This window comes from Staurois parvus, unplaced genomic scaffold, assembly GCF_062004578.1.
Source record: "Staurois parvus isolate SC_StPar_1 unplaced genomic scaffold, SC_StPar_1.0 ptg000154l, whole genome shotgun sequence".
Classification (NCBI taxonomy): Eukaryota; Metazoa; Chordata; class Amphibia; order Anura; family Ranidae; genus Staurois; species Staurois parvus.
In genome coordinates, this window is record NW_028317950.1 from 15,786,338 (window position 1) to 15,808,733 (window position 22,396).

The window sequence follows — 22,396 nt, forward strand, 5'->3', positions numbered from 1 at the left end:
TGTGAAATACAGTGTATAACCCTCTTGTACTGAACTGTATTGTTGCTGTATTGTCTCCTGTTATATTGTATAGCGCTCAGCAAACTTTTGGTGCTATATAAATCCTGTATAATAATAATAGATAAAAGCATTACACTTGAAATAAAGCTACAGCTTATTCAGTAAATAAACTAAACTTGCTTTTTAAAATTGTATTTTTTGTTAAAAATAGAATCACAGACTGTATATGCTAAGAACATTTTAACTATACATGAGAACAGGTAACCGCCCCCCTTACTCTTTTCCCTTACAATAAATTAATATCTTCCTGCCAGTATGAATTTTTAGTAGTTGATCATGCTGATCCAGATACATATATTGCTTGATCAGTGTTCTGATTTCCAGGTGTCATTTTATCTATAAATGAAGAGATTGTGTATTTTTGCGAGGATGTGGTTTGTAACACTTCCTTATCTGAAGATGCTGCTGGTGAAGTAATACTTTGTGATGATCCAGAAGCAGCAAAAAGAGTGTTTCTGGAATGGGAAAAGCTACTTTCATTATGGTCCTCATCATTTAATTCCATAAAGCATTTTTAATGTCTTCAGGGGACCTCTGGCATGCCAGGATGTGTTTTGTCTGTCATCCTTGCATCATTTGGAAAAGAATATTTCTTCTCACAATATTTACAAATTGCAGCTCTGCTCTCAGCAGAAACTGTACTGTGGAAATATTTCCAAACTCTAGATCGGGGGTCTCCAAACTTTCCAAAGAAAGGGCCAGTTTACTGTTCTTCTGACTTTTGGGGGTACGGCTGTGCCCAGTGCGGGTAAACAATACAAGATTCTTGGTATTAAGGGGAGAAATAGTTGATGCCAGTAGGAGGAATAGTGCCCCATTGTTGGTGTCAGTGAAAGGAATTATGCCCCATCATTGGTGTCAATAAATAAATCGTGCCCCACTGTTGTTGCTAGTGGCAGGAATATTGCCTCAAGGGCTGAATAAAGGAAAGCAAAAGCCACATCTGATCCCAGGGCCACAGTTTGGAGACCACTGCTCTAGATATTGGTGTCACCATTTTACTGAGAGGAGGAAAAGAAAACCAATTTACTGAGCAGACTATAGGTAAACATTATGCTGTGATGGTGAACATTAATAGGAATCATTTAAAGGTTATAAATATGAACTAATTTGTCAGACAAATGTACCCTCTTACCTGTCAATTAAGGCCTGAGAGGACAAACTATCTACTGTATTTCAAAAATCACCCAACTAGGAGGTACAAGATGGAGCCCATTAGTAAGCTAAATTGGAGAATTTTCCCTGCAGTGCCCCCTCGTGGCAGAAATCCATATTTCTCTTGTTTGACAACTGCATTGAGAAGTACAGTGTTACCTGAACTGTATTCCAGGATTTGCTTGTCTTCAACTGAAAGAACTTAATAATTTGAGACATTACATAGAGTCTTAGAAATCTTTCATTAAGATCTTCATGTTATATAGTTTGAATACAATGTCAGATATATTTATCATTGTAAAAAACATATTCCACACTTATTTTTTTTCAATTTTTATGGAATAAAAAAAGCTTTGAAAAAAACACCCCCCAAATTTTCTGGGCCTCCCCATCTCTAGATTTGTCACACCAATACTTGACTTTCATTCAGATAAAAATGCACTCTTAGGCATACTTGAAAAAGCTAAAGGTGCATTTTAAACAAAAAATAGGGCCTGCATAATTGGAGGACTTTTGATCATTGCTGAATATATGACTGTCCTTCTAAGTCAATGGCAACGCATATCTTTGATGCAAGTGATGTTCATTGAAAGAAAAAGTATTGTAACTGCACAAGAAGCCCCTTTTCACTATTCCCATACACACGTGTAAGTCAAATCAAATAAAGCAATAATAGCAGACTGCAGTGAAATCTGCACCAGCTCAAGACTGAAAAGTTTACCTTTGTTGCGTGTGTGTATCTGCCTGCACCAATGGAAGAATGGCTTCCAGGACTTTGCTGGCGGATCCCGGTAGCATCACCAGCACCATCTTGTCTACAGCCATTTTATCTACAATGGTCTTAAAGTAGCGTAGGGCATTGACGACTTCTTTCTCCTGTTCCTCCAACCGGCTCAGAGTCTAAAAGAAAGAATGGTCATGTATTGAGAACATTCAATATAATTTCACTCAGCGCTATAGGAAGATCAGTTTGATGTAGTAATATCAATATGTATAGAAGCAGGTGCTGCTTTTAGGCCTGAAGTGATATATAATAGGTGTACTTTCTTGATCCTTATCAAAATACAAATCTAAATGCTCTCCTTGTGTAGTTGATATCTTATCGCACAGATTAACAGGTCTGCCTTTAATTAAATTATTGCAGAGCCCCCACCTCAAATTAAAGACAAACATCAAAAGATGCACAAATAAAATTAAACTGGGAATGAGAATCTTGTCTAAAGCCTGGTGAGTAGAAGTTTTTTTTGTGCAGCCCGGTGGGCTGAGCGAAAAGAAAATGAGACATTGCAGCAGTGACACAAGCTATGTTAGTGCAACGGTCTCCCCCACTGAACCTTTGTGCCTCCCCCCCTTCCCCACCTGAACACACTTATCAGCGCTGGCAGCCAGGCAGGTACTGGTTTTCCAGCATGCCTGTTTGACATAAGCCTGTCAGTTGTACACACGGGCCGAAAGTCGGGCAGCTCCTGCTGAACTGGCTGATTTTGCTGCATGTGTACAAGGCTTAAAGCTGATAAAGTTTTTTCTACTGTAAAAAAAAAAAAAATCCATTATTGAACGCTTTTAGATACAATGTGGCAGAAGGCAAAAATGTGCACCACAAATCATGTACAACACACAAAAAGAGCCATATAGAAAAGACATATTACCTAAATAAGCCTCACAGAGACTACAACTGTATAGGATCATGCAGGTTAAAGTCAGTGCAAAATAAAACCGCATTAATCCAAACATGTCAAACCCCTTAGAAAGAGGGGTCAAGTGGAATTTATCCATGCGGACAGTTTCTTTTTATTGGATCAGAGATAGATTCCTCTATCCACACATTCGAGGTGAAATGAGGAATGGTCCCCTTTGCGCTGTTGTATATGGACAGCAAAACTCCACTGTCAGAAAACACCGATTAGCGCGGCAGCAAACTGGCTGCAGAACTGATTGAAAACAAAATTCCAAATTATCTAAACTCAGCTGGTCCCTTCAGAACTTTGATCCATCTATGGCAAACTTAAAAAGGTAAGTTCACCTTTTCGGGCACAATATCCTTTTTCATAAATAAAAAAAAAGTGTTTTCCAATGCCATTTCAGACCCAGCCATCCTAATGTGATTTACTCTCACTTACCTTATCCACAGGAGATTCAATTTCTTGGCAGTTTATTAGAATATTTTTTAATGATTTTCAGATTCCATCACTTCCTGTATATCATCTCTCAGCATTCACTTTCTGTAGGCCATCTCCCAGAAGCCTTTACTTCCTTGTTGAATCACAGAACAATTGCCCCAGAGAAGCTTCAGAACTTTTTCTTGGAGCGGAGCACATAGCGTTGTCACCGTTTTTGGTGTGTTTGCTGCACGAAGGGCAGCACAGTGGCTAAATGGTTAGCACTTCCGCCTGGCAGTACTAGGGTCATTGGTTTGAATCCTGCCTGGAGTTTGCATGCTCTCCCTGTGCCTGTGTGGGTTTCCTCCCACACTTTAAAGACATGCTGGTAGGTTAATTGGATCCTGCCTAAATTGGCCCTAGTGTATGTATGAATGTAAGTTAGGGACTTTAGATTGTACACCTCTTGAGGGTTAGGGACTGATGTGAATGTACAATATATATGTAAAGCGCTGCGTAAATTGCCGGTACTATATATAAGTGCCTGTAATAAATAAATAAAATACTTTGAGTGCCTTTAACATGTAATGACAACACCAACATGATGCACATTTGCAGTGTGTTTCTGAAATGCATGGAAAAGCATGCATTTTCTGTGCAGTTTGCCATGCACTCAGAAACACACAGATGTGAATGGAGTCTCATTGATCTTGTGTAAAAAAAAAAAAAAAACAATTTCACTTTCAGGCCCCAGCCATAACTTGAGACTGTTTTTTGGCTCGTTTTTTCCAGTGACACACATAGAGTAGTCTGTTGATTTCAATGGGCTGCACTACATGTGGCAAAGTAGCTCATGGGACATTTTGGCGTGGTGTGAGTCGCACATTCTTTACTGTGCATTTTGCTGCATTTCTCACCCGTTTTTTCACGTGGCAAAATGCGTGTGTGCTTCTGTGTTTAGTGTGCCGATAATTATGACACTGAAAGTGCATCTGAGTAATTTTAGGTGAGTAAATGTGGCCATACACTGTAAAATCTGATTGTACAATCTCCTTTAGATTTACCAAAACTATATAATAGGAGGACACACCATCTATCCAATCAGTCTGTATCCAATCAGGCAGGTCTTGCCAGCTACATGCGGCCTGAGCCCATGTGAAGGGATGCTGGGGAAGGCAATCAAATGCACACATGGAGAGATGCCGGGGAGGCTGTGGAAAACATAGTTGATAGGTGAAGGATGTGTGTGCTAATGAGATCACCTGGTAAATTCCTTCCTGGGTCTTACTGGCTTCTCTGTCCTCAATCTACATACCAGGGAATGAGGAAGCTTTCTAAGAAATATAGTAAGGGCTAAGGTAAGGCCTTGTTCTCAAAATCAAAGAAAGCTTTTATTTTTCTGCACCCAAGGTACAATAATGGTATATTGGTACATAGGGAAGCTGGCTGTTCTATGTCTACTTAAAAAAAGAGGGTTTTAAAATAGTTGTTTGGGCTTTGAGACTTCTAGTGACATACAGAAAGGTGTTCTAAAGAAGGAGAGTAGCATAAGAGAAGCTCGAGATGCAAAAGTGGGGAAGAAGGAGGTTTAACAACCATTACTGTGTGGTCTGGATATATTTTATTTATTTATCTTTTTATTTCGGGTACTTGTATAGCGCCGTCAATTTACGCAGCGCACATCAGTACCTAACCCTCAAGGGGCGTACAATCTACGGTCCCTAAGTCACATTCATACATACACATACTAGGGCCAAGTTAGACAGGATCCAATTCACCTACCAGCATGACTTTGGAGTGTGGGAGGAAACCGGAGTACCCGGTGGAAATCCACGCAGGCACAGGGAGAACATGCAAACTCCAGGCAGGAGGTGCCGTGGCTGGGATTCGAACTAACGACCCTAGTACTGCCAGGCAGAAGTGCTAACCATTTAGCCACAGTGGCTAAATGACGGTACAAAGACTGCGGCAGAAGTGCATGTGCATCAGACCACTGATATAATGGAATCATCTATCCAAGTGTGTCATAGTTCTTCCTGAATTACCCACCCTACAGAAGATTACATGTGTCATTTTCAAAACTACCTTGAAAAAAAATGAGAAAAAAAAATAAAAAACCCTCTGAAATCGAAGAGCACTCAATTCTCTTGCTTCTTTCTAGCAAATTCTGCAAGAATATAAGATGGTTTCAACAGAAACTTGGAGGCTCAGAGTTTCACTATGATCTGGGAGTATTTCACAGTCATTGTGTGACCTGACTGTACTTTCCAAACTCATGTATTCTGAATGACACTGCAGGGGGCTCACACATCTAAACCATAAAATGTCACACATTACCAGAGCTAGTGATTTTACCCATGTTAATGAGTCAGCTAAGAGTTAAAGCTGATGATTAGATAACAGCTTACTATGTACAAGAGCAGTGTTCACATTTACATCCAACACAAAATAATGGATTTCATACATTACAGTGCTAGATAGATTACTGTTCACAGCAAGTAATCTGTAATGAAAGCTAAAAGTATATGTAAACCTTAACCCTATCAATCTGCAGGTTTGTCGTGACTATCTGTCTAGCAGAAAGGCAGCCCAATGGCCAAATGAAGGCGAGCACACGGCAGACTGGCAGGCCGCTGTTAATTGGAAAGCTGGCCATACACTGTTGAAATGTCAGCCGGTTCCTGAGGAGTCAACCTGCTGTCCATATAATGTGTGTCAGACCAAAGACAGGCTCAATGTGCTAGGCTTTAAACATGCTTATAACCATAAGATCATACACGTATGTATTCTCTATAATAGGTACTTATATGTGACAACTAACCTGCCCAACCTCTAGTGAGCTCAGGACCATCCTTGAGCCTGGGTTTACATATGCGGTGCGGTATATCACGTGCAATTCGCACAGGAACCGCACCGCATTCCTGTGCAAATCCCATGCGATTTGTGTGCGGTGCGATTTGAGCCATACATTCTGTATGGTTCTAATCGCACCCGCACCAAAAAGATGCAGCACACATTTTTGGGTCCGCACTAGAATTGGATCGCATGGGTATTCACACCTATGTGATCCGATTCTGCACATCGCACTGCGTTTTGTGGACCGCTTTTGGGGTGTTCTTAACACACACCCGCAGCCGTTCGCATGAATGGGGTGTGATGCGGAATTTGCATAGAAAACGCTGTGAATTCCGCACCGCATCAGTGTGAACCAGGGCTGAATCAGATTTACCCATGTGTACACATGACAAAATATTACAGATTAGGATGTTCAGTCCCTGTACTGAACTTCTGAACAGCGCAAACAGGAATGGAAACATAATGAGGGTCATTATGCGTCTCACCTGGTAATAATCCAATTGCATAATAGATTAGGTTAAAGAGTCTTTTGCTAATGCAGGCCATAGACGGGACGTTTATCGACCAAATTGTCGGCCGATAAATGGAAAATCGGTCATTGCTGCCACCAATGCTTATAAAAAACAGCCATTTTTTGTAGATTTTCCAGCATGACCGATAAAAAGAAACAAGAAGAACCGCGAAAATATCGGCCGATGACATTGCCCCAATAACGGTGTGAATATCGGCCGAATTTTCGTTCGGCCGATAAACAACCCGTCTGTGGCCTGCATAAGTTAGAAGAGATATAAAACAATGAACTTAGTCTAAAATGATCCAAAATGTATGATAACTGGACCATGTACATGTAGATATTATTGGCAGTTTGGAAGACATGCAGGGACATGGTTAAATGTCGGTCAATGGCATTAACTCTTTATGTACTCTTTGTGGCTTTTTACATTACCCTGTAATCACACAAGTGTTGTAGGCAGCACTGATCCCTGCTCCATGTATGGAATTAGAAGGCTGCCAGACTGCACCAACTATTACAGGGAGAGACATGAACCAGCTGAAGCTCAGATCTCTCCGCTGGGATGTGAACATTTGGCCATGGAAGTTAGAGCCTTTCAAGCAGTTGGGTGAGGCAATCCTCAGCTGTGGGGTGTGGTGGAATACCATTCTCCCAGGAGTACAACTCACATCCCATCCTACAGCTGTGGGGTGGGAGATCAAGCAACAAGACCAGATAATATCACAGGGTGACACAATCCACATTGCCTGATAAAAGCAAACACTTCAAACCCATGTACAGCAGCTTAAATGGATGTGCAATGAAAAACTCAGGCCAAGCATGTACATTCTTAGAAGCAGAGGAGAGCAATTACAGTACACAGAAAGGGAAAAAAATCAGAGAACTTGTGTGCAGCAAACCAAGTCTCATGCTTCAGATGTGCAAACTTGTTCCATGTCAGTGAAACAGAAAGCACAGAAATAATACAGTCCGGGAACCAGCATTAAGTCAGCATTGGCAGCCTCCATGATTCTCTAATGACAAGTTACATTTAAAGAGATTTTGCTCATTTAAGAAGAACCCCCTGATACTCCCCATCCATAAACTCTTGTTTCCTTCAGAGGTGAAAATGTTAACACACTGCAGGTTCCATGGTGTCAGAGGTTACACAGGGTTAAAGATGAATTCCATGTATTGAGATTTTATACATAATTAAATTGGTCTAGCTTGAACCAATGTAACTTTGTATATACTACACCTAGCTGAATCACTGAAGTAGACACCACTTCTCCGCTGATCTCCACTTACTTCCAGGTCCAGTTTGGAGCAATGTAACTACATATATATACCAGATCTGGCCGATGTCCCTGGAAGCTGGAAATCACTGAAGTAGACAACGCTTCTCCGCTGATCTCCACTTACTTCCAGGTCCTGTTTGGAGCAATGTAACTACATATATAGCAGATCTGGCCGATGTCCCTGGAAGCTGGAAATCACTGAAGTAGACAACGCTTCTCCGCTGATCTAAACTTACTTCCAGGTACAGTTTGGAGCAATGTAACTACATATATACCAGATCTGGCCGATGCCCCTGGAAGCTGGAAATCACTGAAGTAGACACCACAACTCCAGTCATCTCCACTTACTTCCAGGTCCCATGTCGAGCTGCCCTGCTGCACTCTGCTTGTTACGGATGCCATGCAGAGAGTGCTTTGCATTTTTGAATTAATGCAAAGTGATCTCTGATTGGACAAGGTGGAGAGCATGATGTCACTGCCCGCCTCTTCATGTTAAAAAAACTACTTTTATTAAAATTAAAAAAGCAGTACAACAATATAATGTAGTACATTATATGAACAAAAATAGAGACATCAAGAATTCAGAGTAGCTTCAACTGTCCGCCACTTCACTTTAACCAATCACAGGACACTTTGCGGCCAATCTCCTGTGTTCAATAAGCAGAAGTGCGGCCACTCAGCACAGGACCCAAAGGCAAGTAGAGGGCACTGGAGTAGTGGTGTCAACTTCAGTGATTACAAACTTCCAAGGGCATCAGCCAGGTATAGTATGTGCATAAGTACATTTGTCCAAGCAGGACTAATGTAACTATATATAAAATATCCATACCTGTAATTCTTACATAGTTAGTCTGGCTGAAAAAATACAAAAGTCCATCCAGTTCAACCAAAAAAAAAAGTTATAATCCTATACCCACAGTTGATCCAGAGGAAGGCAAAAAACCCAGCAAAGCATGATCCAATTTGCTCCTTCAGGGGAAAAAATTCCTTCCTGATCCCCCGAGAGGCAATCGGATATTCCCTGGAACAACTTTACCTATAAATGTTAGTATCCAGTTATATTCTGTGTATCTTAGAGAGAATCCAGGCTTTTTTTTAAACCAATCCACTGAGCTGGCCAGAACCAACTCTTAAAGGGGAGTCTATTCCACATTTTCACAGCTCTCACTGTGAAGGAACCTTTCCGTATTTGGAGATTACATTTCTTTTCCTCCAGACGTAAAGAGTGCCCCCTTGTCCTCTGTGATGACCTCAGGGTGAATAACTCTACACCGAGTTCACTATATGAACCACTGATGTATTTATACATGTTGATCATATCCCTCCTTAATCTCCTCTTCTCAAGAGAGAATAAATTCAGTTCCTCTAATCTTTCCTCATAGCTGAGCTCCTCCATGCCTCTTATCAGTTTGGTTGCCCTTTTCTGTACTTTCTCCAGTTCCCCAATGTTCTTTTTGTGAATTGTTGCCCAAAACTGAACTGCATATTCCAGATGAGGTGTTACTAATGATTTGTACCGGGGTAATATGATATCTCTCTCTGGAGTCTATACCTCTTTTAATACAAGAGAGGATTTTGCTCGCTTTACAAACCGCAGCTTGGCATTGCATGCCATTATTAAGCTTGTGATCTACCAGAACCCCCAGATCCTTCTCCACCATTGATTCCCCCAGTTGTACCCCCCTAGTATGTATGATGCATGCATATTCTTAGCAAGTGCATAACTTTACATTTATCAATATTAAACCTCATTTGCCACATAGTTGCCCAATTAAACAGTGCATTGAGGTCGGCTTGTAAATTGAGGACATCCTGGAAGGACGTTATTCTACTGCACAGCTTGGTGTCATCTGCAAAGACTGAAATGGGATTTTTAATCCCAGACCCTATATTGTTTATAAATATATTAAAAAGTAAGGGTCCCAACACTGAACCTTGGGGTACACCACTGATGACCCCAGACCATTCAGAGTATGAATCATTAACTACTACTCTCTGAATACGATCTTTTAGCCAGTTTTCTATCCATTTATATACAGATTTTTCCAAGCCCGTAGACTTTACCTTACACATTAGCCACGTGGGGAACTGTGTCAAACGCTTTTGCAAAATCCAAGTATACCACGTCCACTGCCATCGCTCTGTCCAAGGTTTTGCTCACCTCCTCATAAAAAGAAATCTATGTGGTCTTTTATTAAACTCTCCAGTATCTTCCCAACTATAGAAGTTAAACTAACAGGTCTATAATTACTTGGTAAAGATTTTGACCCCTTTTTAAATATTGGTACCACATTGGCCTTATGCCAAACCAGTGGTACTACACCAGTCATTAAAAGAGTTCCTAAAAATGAGAAACAATGGCTTTGAAATGACAGAGCTCAATTCTTTAAGGACTCGTGGGTGTATGCCATCCGGTCTATGTGCTTTATTCACCTTTATACTGTCTAAATATTTTTGGATCATATCAGCTGTGAGCCAATGTGGATCATCTGGAGCTGCGTCAACACCATGTCCATTATGGACAAGAGCTCACCCATGCTCCTTTGTATACACAGAGCTGAAGAAGGTATTAAATAAATTTGCTTTCTCTTTATCCCCAGTCACCCACACTAGATTACTTTGTAAAGGGCCTACATGCTCGGTCCTGACCTTTTTACTATTAATGTATTTGAAGAGTTTTTGGGGGTTGGTCCTGCTATCTTTTGCAATCTGTCGTTCGTTTTCAATTTTTGCAGCCTTTACTTCCTTTTTGCATATTCGGTTATATTCTTTGTAATGTTTAAACAATGATAGCATTCCTTCATTTTTATATTTAATAAAAGTTCCTTTCTTATCTATAGCTTTTTTAACTTTGGCCGTAAGCCACACAAGTTTGATTTTTAGCCTTTTAAAAACTTGTTGCCCATGGGAATATATTTTGCAGTGTGTTCACATAGTCTTTTTGAAGAACTCCCATTTCTGTGTTCATCGATGCCAATATTCCCTCCCAGTCTAAGTCTTGGAGAGCAGCTCTCAGCCTTGGAAAATTAGCTCTCAAAGTTTTCTATAACTTCTTCCTTACCCTCACTACAGCTTTATGTCTTGGCGACTGGATGCTTAGACCCAAACACCGCATGCTGGGAGGAAGCCACATGCTCTTCCATACCCAGAAGATGTGACTATTTACTAAGGGATTCCAACAGAGCAAAGTAGTGGTAGGGTAGTGTGGCAAAGGTGTGTGCCAGCTGGTGGGGGCTTATTCTAGCTGAACACCTATTAGTTCATTCTTGCAGAGAATTTTATGGTTCTTGAAACCGAAACACAGCATACAAAAGAGGAGATCATGAAAAAGAAAGTGGATCACTCACTTTATTAACAGGTTTTTCTTCAGGTTTTACAGTCAGGTCGGCAGGTTTCCCTTTCTTAGAAGGCGTTCTCTTGATGATCTTAGGAGAGTGGAACTTGTCCTTCAATTTCATAGTGAAAGATGAGAGGTGGGAACGCTGACTATCTACAAACAAAAAAAATCAAAGAAAAGCATTAGAAGGTATGTTCTACAGACGGACAAAGGTGTGCAGAGAACCAATTATTATTAGACCAAGAATCTGGGCTTACATAGGAAAAATGTCTATTTATTTATTACAGGTACTTACAAAGCACTGTCTATTACATATATTGCACATTCACAGCCTTCCAGGCCCTTGAGAAGCTTACAATCTAAGGTTTTATTTATTTAGCATTACTTGCTTTGTCTCAGTTGGTCTCTTCTACTGAGAATCAAAGATGAGAGGCCCGTCTAAGATCCAGCAGCTGCTGGCCTGTCAACTGCCTGTCTTCCAGATTATGAGTGCATATCACATCATCAAATAAGAGAGTCTATAAGGAGAATGTACACAAGCACTGAGGCTCGGTTATGTGATGCTTCAGTGCAAACTCAGGAGCAGGGAGACAGCAGTTTGTGTTCTCAGCCTGATGCCAAGCAGCTAACACAGCAGAACCTGTCAGGTTTTAGGAGGACATAAATATACATTTTTCTGAGTAAACCTGCACAGATGTAATAATGTAAAAAGATGCAGTGTTTACAAATTCCAAATCAGAGCACAAGCAAAACCACTCTTTAAAGTGGAACTCCAGAGCATCTTTTATTTGCTGTGAATAGAGTGAGAAAGACTTTGACCTTCTTCCAAGTTTTTGCTGTTGTGCCTGTACTGGGATTACTTCCCTTCACTTTTTGTTGTACCAGTAGCAGCAGAAGCCACAAGGAAAGGTAGTGGGGAGGAATGTTAGCAGAGACTATAATAAAAGCAGAGAATCCAATCCTCTCCCAGCCTACATAATGCTGAAAAACGTGCCGCTAGAATTCCACTATAAAGGCCAAATTCACCTTTAAAGGAAAAAATAAACTTATTTTTTCAGGAATAAAAAATGTGCATTTATTATTGGTTCCTGCAGGAGCCTGCAAAGCTTTGCACTCATAATCAGTGGACCAGGGGTGCCTTGTCAGACTCCCGCACCTCCTTATGGGCGTTCAGTTAGAAGGCTGGAAGAAGAGTGAATAGACCACGAGCACGCTTATCAACAAATTCGTAGACCACTGAGAACTACAAGCCGTCTACTGTGGTCCTTCCCTGGACAGCTGCCCTGATTCTTTTAATGCAACAGCCGCTGCATGGGAGTAGAACCCCACCCACTGTTATTAGGAAGGGGGGGGCTCAAGGGATGAGGAGGAGTGATGGAACATGTGACTTCATAAATACGAGAGTAGATTGTGACATGCTCAAGGTGAAGTTAGCCTTTAAAATGAAGAAGGAAACAAACTCAGTGATGAAATTTTACATTGTGTCAGAGAATTGCAGGTCTAGCCGCTTACAGAACACTCATTCACATACAAGCCTGCGTCCACAGCTCTCATGACAGTAAGAAAGGATTTCACACGGGCCCCAAGGTTCTTCACACGCCACAGGCACCAATATCGATAAATACACACCAATTTTGAACACTGAAGCAAATGCTTTGGAATGAAGCTTTAAACAGGGCTGTTTTGAATGGCTTTGTAGCTTGTTTTTGAGATTAGCTTGAGACACCTCTGAGATCATTTAGGGCTCATGAACAGGGGTGGTTTGGCATGTACGGCATGAAAACCTGGTGTTTTGAGGCAAAAAAAAAAAAAGGCAAATGAATGTCTGGCTGAATTCCGGACCAAGTAGCACTCACATTTAGGGCTGTACATGTTAAGGCTCCATGTACACTGCAGATGCTAAACTGACATTCAGGAGCTGTTTGGCATTTTTCTCAGCAGCCCCTGAACTCTCCCTAATGTTTTCCTATGTGTACACGTCATTTAGTCATTTGCAGGCAGTTGAGTTTATAGTCATTTATTTTTTTTTAACGCACCAAACTTGCGTTCGGGAGTAGATTTTACTGGTGCTTCAAACAACAAATGCTTGTAAACGCGGTTAACCACATTTATAAGCGTTTACGTATGCGTTTACGTATAGAAGCGTTTTTTAACTGTTCCATATCCAGATGCTGTCCGGAACCTTTTTTCATCATCAGAAATGCTTGCAAAGTGTTTTCCATGTATTCAAATGGACCCGGTACACCATTGCAGTCAGTTCTAGGTTTCATGCGAAGGAAAAAAATGGTAAAACGTGCCGGATTATGCTCATGATGGGATCCACAGTGAATACAACCAGAAACGACAGGTCATCTCAACACATACTGCTCTCTCTGCTTCTGCTCTCTCTATTCCTCTCAAAATGTCTGAAATAGTTAATTTTTTACCATTTTTCAAGGCATTCTAGGCATTTGGGAAGGTCATCTTCAAAATACGCTTCTAAACGCAAACACGGATAAATGTGGTATACAAACGCGGCTAAACTGACGTTTTTTAACCTGCGTTTTCCAGCAGTCCGTTTCCATCATTCAGAAGAGTTTTCCAAATGCCTCGTGTACATGAACCCTAACATATGCACTGAACCTCCTTCAAGCTGCTTTTGAATTTTCATTGACTTGTTTTGGTTAAGAAGCCATGTTGATGATTTTAATCTCCTATAGGGTAAAAGCTTGTCAGCACAGGCCAAATAACAACTGCAGCAAGAACATGCACAGGCACAACAGCATCAAGGTCCTTCACAACCAGCCTGACTTCAGAAAGCAGCATTCACTTGTGAATGGAAACGGGAGGGTCGTCTAGCTGCATTTACTCCCTATACCTTAGGAAAAGCTACATGATCTTATAATGCTCCTTCATAGCTGAAGATGGTGAAAAGCAGAAGTGGGCACAACATGCACAGTCTCATTGTGTCTCAGCAGCTGCTGCAGGCATGGAGGGACAGTACCGAGCATGAGTAATGTAAAGAAGCTCTTCTGATAAACCACACAGCTAGAAATAGTCTGCACAGCCACCATCAACACATAGCGGCTTACAGACCACAATCCTGCGCTAAATAGCACTTCTCCACAACCACAACACAGCAGCTGCTGTAGCGGCTGAGTGCTGAAGAATGCACTGCAGGGTATGGGGAGGGTGAATCACAATCCAGCCAGGGATCATCATAATAAAAATGGCATGTACCGAGAAGTTTCATGTTATGACTGTATGAAAGAGTAAACCGAGAGCTTTGAATGACTTCAACAGGAATACTATGCAGCTATTAGGCCTCTTTGTCACAGGCAGTTGTTCTGCTGCTTGTAAATGCAGGTTTATTTTGAAATTATTATTATTATACAGGATTTATATAGCGCCAACAGTTTGCTCAGAGCTTTACAATATAAAGGGAGACAATACAGCAACAATACAGTTCAATACAAGAGGGATAGGAGGGCCCTGCTCCTTGGGGCTTACAAATTCCAACACTCCTGGCACAGAGATCACTTGCATTTGTACATTGCGTTTATCTGCGTTTACATGCGGCTGCGTTTAGCTGCGGTAGTAAATTCTTGCCTTTTCTAATGCAACTGTTGACTTTTTTATTTCCTTGTACTGCGATTAACTGCATTTATGTACAGATAGCTGCGGTACATCGCTCCTGGAAGCTGTCACTTTAATTTTCCTAAACGCATAAAACCGTATGTTATGAAAACGTTGCTAAACCCAGTGTGTGAATGGAGCCATAGGGATGCATTGTCTGCATTTAGCTGCGGTAAGCAAGTTCTTCTAACTGCAGCTAAAAGCTGAAATCTAACCGCCCGTGTGAAAGGGGCCTTAGCATTTGGCTGAAAAATAAGTAGGACTTCAAATGTTTCTCTACTTTCCTGGGGGAAAAAAATTGTGCATAAAAAATAATATAACATATACAACTGCGACACAAAAGTCATGTTGTGATTGGATGTTATTAAAAATTACCTTGTAATTTTATGTAAAATGCAATGCAATATGGTTACCTGGAGATGTTTTGTACATAGATGGTGTACAGAAGGCCCCCCCAGAAACATTGTTTCCTGCTTGTGTAATTGGCTTACCGATTTCCCAGCAGTCTGCACTAAGATACAAGTCAAATTTTGGGCATCCCCTGCAACAAAAATATTCTTTTGATGAGATACTCCCAAAGGGAAAACACGTCTAAGGGCCAGTTCACACTACATGCATTTCAGTTGCTTTTTTTTCTACATCCAAAATGCACAGAAAAAGTAGGTTATATGGTTGTCAATGTCATAGTTCACATCAGTACTTGCAGTTCCAGTTTGTTCCGGTTGCAGAAAAAAAAAAGTAGAACAGGCTGCATTTTTTCTGCACAGAACTGTACTGGAACGCAGAAAAATGCAAAGGAACACACCAAAAACGCACTGCAACGCTCATATCCCTATTTTAATTGAAGAAAAAGAGGGGAAAAAATGAACTGGAATGCGTAAAAAAACCCGCACTGGAATGCATCAAAAATCGCACTAAAATGCATCAATAACACATAAAAACCAAACTGGAACGCATCAAAAATGCACATGCGGAAACACTTCCAGAATGCGGAAACACTTCCTGCAGGAGCAGCAGCTGATTGGTAATTATGAAACCACTCCCATACAGACTCACTCGGCACATGGACACAGCCAAACAAACAGCTATTTCTTCAGAATTAATAAATGTAGGAATCTGCAACGTTTGCCCCCTGCAATGTACACACATCACCCAGAGGCTAGTGGGTTTTTTTTCTCAACAAAAAAGGAGTTACTTTTTAGAGTGAACCTAAGCTCACTTTAAATCTTCTACACTGTGGGCAAACATGTACAGCATGTGAGAAGTTAAAGTGATTCTAAAGGCTTTTTTGCCATCTTGCATGAATCTTTATATGCCTTAGAACAACTCCCCGGAAGTCTTCAATCCCAGAGAGCTCTAATTTACACTCAACTTCAACCGAAATTTATACATACCAAAACAGCTTTAATGGTTCACAAAACAGCCATCACATTTCAGGGGCAAAACATGCTATCCCTTCATCAGGGAAAATGCTACAAAATAATTGTAAAAATGTAAAAAATTATTACAAATATATATAATCAATGGTATTTCAGTAAAAACAAGACTGCTTTATATACACAATCTTATCATAGGACATATTATTAGCCCATTATGATTTTTTTTTATTCATCCTGCTCACAAATGAATTTGGTGCTTCTATGTGAGATATGTTTTGTTCTCATTTGTTATATACTGGTTTGAGGCACTATATAGAAGAGGGTCTTTCTCACAGAATTGTTTGATTTGTATATGTTTACATAATAGTTGTATTTTTCCTGCAGGCCTGATGAATGGGGAGCTTGTGTTGCCATCAAAAAATGGCTGTTTTGTGAATCACTTTAAGCTCCGTACACACGTACCGATCCAGCCGACTTTCAATGTGTACTTCTCTCTGTTCAACAAAAGACAGTCTAACAACCGACTTGTGTCAAATGGTCATGCTGAACAACCAGCCTTTGACCAGTGCTTGCCATCAATGACTGTAGCACTGATCTGTGTATTCCGATTGGGGGGGGGGCTTGCTGACTGAATCCAACAGTGTAGCAGTGGCGATCCCTGCACTCACATCCCTTGTGTGGATGCTAGGATCTGACAGTTTTTTTTCTTTCAGCCCGTTGTATAGCTGAAAAAAAAAAAAAAAAGTACATGTAAACCTGGCTTTAAAGTTCCAGCGCTTCTTGGATGTGTCCCTCTGTGAACCTATGTACTCTTGGAAGAGCTCTAATCTGCAGACAGCAACTTCAGTTCCTTGATTTAATATATAGGTAGAATAATGAAGGATGAAAGAAAAGTGATCTTTCCCATTAAAGCCATTTGGCAAGCCCCTGATAATATGTTCTCTTGGTGAATGGCCATGTAATCAGGCCTACACACATCCTTGTGTCAGCAGACGTATCACTAGAAAGGAAATCAGTACATCCCACAAGCTAGGCTGGAATATCCAACTTCCTACCAGACACAATAATGTCAACAGCTGTTCCCTGAGGGAAGACACAACACCTTTCCTCTGCTGCTGTCCTCAGCTGTCCAGCATACGTCTTTGGAGTAATACACGCTGACAGGCAGCCAACGGCCACTAAGGAAGCTGAGGCCACTGGATGGACATGACAGCGCTTCACAAATTATTAGGTGAGGACATATAAGGGGCACGGGATAATAAGCATGAGAATGTTATGAACCAGGCACCAGGGGGTAACCATATGTCAAGGTGTACATCCTGGTTTGGCGCCCCCTGCTAACTGGTGCTGTGAATGGGCAGCACAGCCAGGCACCAGGGGGTAACCATATGTCAAGGTGTACATCCTGGTTTGGCGCCCCCTGCTAACTTGTGCTGTGAATGGGCAGCACAGCCAGGCACCAGGGGGTAACCATATGTCGAGGTGTACATCCTGGTTTGGCGCCCGCTGCTAACTCTTGCTGTGAATGGGCAGCACAGTCAGGCATCAGGGGGTAACCATATGTCGAGGTGTATGTCCTGGTTTGGCGCCCCCCTGCTAACTGGTGCTGTGAATGGGCACAGCAGGAGCCTGTCAGCAGGGCACAGCCAATGATAATGGAGGAAAACCTGCTGATCGGCTGTGGCCAATCAAAGCACAGAGTTCTGTGTTGACAAACAGAACTCTGTACACAGAGATTAATCTGACTGTTCTTCTCCCTGAAATCAGAGTTTAGTGGAGAAAAAGCAGCCAGATTTATTAGTAAAAGCAGCACACATTACAATTGTTAGGCACACAGTTAACCCCTTCCCAGCCAGTGTCATTAATACAGTTTACAGTATTATCGCTGAACATTGTGTTAGTGCCATGCCGGCCTTCCTCGTGGCCGTGCGGCGTGACGTCACTGGCTTGGCTCCTCCCTAATGGCTGGCGGCCATCTTTGAATCTGTTTTCCATACTCATCTTGCCGGATGTGAGTGCATAGTGTTTTTTCCTGTCATTTGTTTTGCCACACTAACAAAAATATCCTGCACTATCAAGCACTCTTTTTCTGGCTCACTTGTTCATGAGCATTTTAAGGTGCATTCCTTTAGTACATGTTTTGGTCCATATACCTCTGGATTGGAGTTATTCTGGAGAGTAGCAGTCGGATGATCAGCTGATGTGCGGACGTATACCAGATGATCCCTGAGGATGCTGATGACCAGGAGTGGTTTATGTACTCAAATACGCTATCTGGTTAGTGCAATATATACTCATTCTTACATTCACTGGAAGCATGGAAGTTCACCTTTTGATATACTGGACGTTTATTTCAATATTGGATGTCACTATCGCACCTTATGCATCATATCTAGATGCTATTAGCACCTTCATCGTAGCGCTCCACAACGTATTTTTATATTTATATCTATATTTTATTTGGTTGTTTTATAAGTCACCATTTTATATGCATTTCTGAATATGTATGTTTTATTAGGGTTGGAGGTTGGCCTTTAATGCCAGCTGCTTATTCTATTTTACCTAGCGCTCGTATACCTATTTTCACTCTATAGTAACAATCCGATGTTAGTACAGCAATCTCCCCGCTGAGCGATTATGTTCTGAAAGCGGGATGGTCTCCCCCCCACCAGAACACAGCAATTAGCACTCTCAGTCAATGGCTGCACGGATGCCGAAAGGCAGACCTTTTTCGGTCATGCCCCTTTGACAGAAGACAGACATTCGGCCAGTTTCTGTCGGATCAGCTGCCATACACACGGGACGAATGTTGGCCAGCTTCTATTAAAACAGCTGATACCGCCCGATATTCAGCCCGTGTATGGAGCTTTAGTAAAACAGTGCACAGTGCAGTTACATTACACACCCTAGGCACACACAGGTAACCCTCTGATTGCCCCAGATGTTAACCCCTTTCTACCTCGTATCATTAGTACAGACACAGTGCATTTTATTAGCACTGATCACTGTATTAGTGTGACTGGTGATGTCAGTTAGCCAGTGTCAGAATGCCCGCCATATTATCACAGTCCCACTATAAGTCACTGATTTCCCGCCATTACTAGTGTAAATATATTCATATATTCCAGTAGATACACTTTTTTTTTTTTTTACCAAAGACATGTAGCAGAATACATTTTGGCCTAAACTTGTGAAGAAAGTTCATTTTTTATGGGATATGTTTTATAGCAAAAAATATTGGTTTTTCAAATATTTTCTTTTCTTCTTCGCATACCGACACCTCCATGTATGCTCTGCCCCTTCCCCTAGTAGATCTGTTGCTGCTGTGGGGAAATGTTCTTCCACACTCCCCTTTCCATTGTCATTAGCCAATCCGAATGCATTGAGGTTACAAAGCTTTGTGAGTAAAAAAAAAACCCTGTCTCCTAGCTTTTTTAGCTGGCTCCTAGGTTCAAAGCAAATTTGTCAAGCCCTGCTTTAAGCAGATATGCAGTGAAAGGGACTCTCTAAACCAGGGGTGTCATACTCAATTTCATGGCGGGCCACATCAGCATTATGGTTGCCCTCAAAGGGCTAAATGTCCTGAACACCCCCCTGGAAGAGGTTGGAGGAGGAGCTGGAAAGCCAAAGGTATAGTTTGGAGGAGGACCAGAGGGCTGGAGTCTGCCTCGACCTAGACCAGGGGAGTTAGAGGCAAGGGGGTGCTACGGCTACACAGAGAAGCGCAGGATCTGTAGGAGGAGTTCTGTCCTTCTCTCTGCTGCCAACTACTGAGACCAGGGGTAGAGGGTTGCAGAGATGAACCTCTTGCGGGTGCATGGAGAAGTGCAGGATTTGGCAGAGGAGTTCTGCGTTCCTCCCTTCTGCCGAATACTGAGACAAGGTGGAGACGACAGGGGTGCCACAGCTGCAGGGGAGGTCTGAGGGCCTCATGAAATGGCCTGGAGGGCTGGATTCTGCCCTTGGGCCTTGTGTTTGACACCTGTGCTCTAAACAGTCCATTCCATTTAGATCTGATCAGTTACCTAATCAGGTTGAAAGAAAAAAAAAAAAAAAAAAAGACAAGTCCACCTAGATCAACCAATAGGAAAAAAACACAAACAAAACCACATATACACAATCCTATACCTACAGTTGATCCAAAAGAAGGCAAAAACACCTGAATACCCCCAAAAACCCAGTTAGGTCCTGGCACTATTTAGCTGAATGTACTGACTGTATGGTACAAGTCATATGCTGGTATACTTGTTTAAACCTTTTTGTCTCTCAATAAAACATCTTGTAAATGATGGCCAAGTGAACACTCCACTTTTCATGGCATCAGACACATCCTTGTGTTTTCTCTCAGGTACTGTAGCCCATTCAAATAGTCTGCTGTGGCTACGCAAAAGTAAGCCACACAAAAAACAGCAGTGTGAACCTAAGCCTAACTCTTTATACCAACGTAACATATCTGGGCACCAGAACACTGCGAAGCTTTTCTTTACAGAAGCAGCTTAGACAAAGAATGGTGTAATGAGAAAGGCATTTTAAGAAGGTGACTTAATAAGGATTGAACAGATTCTAATGCATGCTTGTACCAGACTGCACACGCAGGTATTCTGATAAAGCTGGAAAATATATAAAGAGAAAACGTGGAAAACAAACGTGATCTTCAATGATCTTGTTCAATGAACAAGTGCTCATTTTTAAGGCGGACCACCAGTTGCACCGGAGGGGTTCAAATTTTCACTAGCTTGTTGTCAATTTCTGTCTCAGATGGACTGATTTGCTCTCACTTCCCGATCAGGTGACCACAAAGGAAGTGAGAGAGAAATCTACCCTCCCAACATGGACAGCACTCCTAGGCCCTGGACCCAACTGCAGACTTTAGTGTACCAGCACTGGACCCAGACTTTAGTGTACCAGGACTGGACCCAACTGCAGACTTTAGTGTACCAGGACTGGACCCAGACTGCAGACTTTAGTGTACCAGGACTGGACCCAGACTGCAGACTTTAGTGTACCAGGACTGGACCCAGACTGCAGACTTTAGTGTACCAGGACTGGACCCAGACTGCAGACTTTAGTGTACCAGGACTGGACCCAGACTTTAGTGTACCAGAACTGGACCCAGACTGCAGACTTTAGTGTACTAGGACTGGACCCAGACTGCAGACTTTAGTGTACCAGGACTGGACCCAGACTTTAGTGTACCAGAACTGGACCCAGACTGCAGACTTTAGTGTACTAGGACTGGACCCAGACTGCAGACTTTAGTGTACCAGGACTGGACCCAGACTGCAGACTTTAGTGTACTAGGACTGGACCCAGACTGCAGACTTTAGTGTACCAGGACTGGACCCAGACTGCAGACTTTAGTGTACCAGGACTGGACCCAGACTGCAGACTTTAGTGTACCAGGACTGGACCCAGACTGCAGACTTTAGTGTACCAGGACTGGACCCAGACTGCAGACTTTAGTGTACCAGGACTGGACCCAGACTGCAGACTTTAGTGTACTAGGACTGGACCCAGACTGCAGACTTTAGTGTACCAGGACTGGACCCAGACTGCAGACTTTAGTGTACCAGGACTGGACCCAGACTGCAGACTTTAGTGTACCAGGACTGGACCCAGACTGCAGACTTTAGTGTACCAGGACTGGACCCAGACTGCAGACTTTAGTGTACCAGGACTGGACCCAGACTGCAGACTTTAGTGTACCAGGACTGGACCCAGACTGCAGACTTTAGTGTACCAGGACTGGACCCAGACTGCAGACTTTAGTGTACCAGGACTGGACCCAGACTGCAGACTTTAGTGTACCAGGACTGGACCCAGACTGCAGACTTTAGTGTACCAGGACTGGACCCAGACTTTAGTGTACCAGGACTGGACCCAGACTGCAGACTTTAGTGTACCAGCACTGGACGCAGACTGCAGACTTTAGTGTACCAGGACTGGACGCAGACTGCAGACTTTAGTGTACTAGGACTGGACCCAGACTGCAGACTTTAGTGTACCAGGACTGGACCCAGACTGCAGACTTTAGTGTACCAGGACTGGACCCAGACTGCAGACTTTAGTGTACCAGGACTGGACGCAGACTGCAGACTTTAGTG

At 42.2% G+C, this 22,396-nt stretch overlaps 1 protein-coding gene across 12 annotated transcripts in view; it reads right to left on the reverse strand.

Annotated features, from left to right (window-relative positions):
- The window catches only part of RAPGEF1 (Rap guanine nucleotide exchange factor 1), a 151,422-nt gene that overhangs the window by 66,048 nt on the left and 62,978 nt on the right, over positions 1 to 22,396 (reverse strand). For all 12 annotated transcript variants that reach the window (XM_089675102.1, XM_089675106.1, XM_089675103.1 and 9 more), the window contains exons 2-3: positions 11,309 to 11,451; positions 1,937 to 2,115 (exon numbers count right to left, since the gene is read on the reverse strand). In XM_089675102.1, coding sequence (XP_089531228.1) covers positions 1,937 to 2,115; positions 11,309 to 11,451 — 322 coding nt within the window. The remainder of the gene's footprint in view (positions 1 to 1,936; positions 2,116 to 11,308; positions 11,452 to 22,396) is intronic.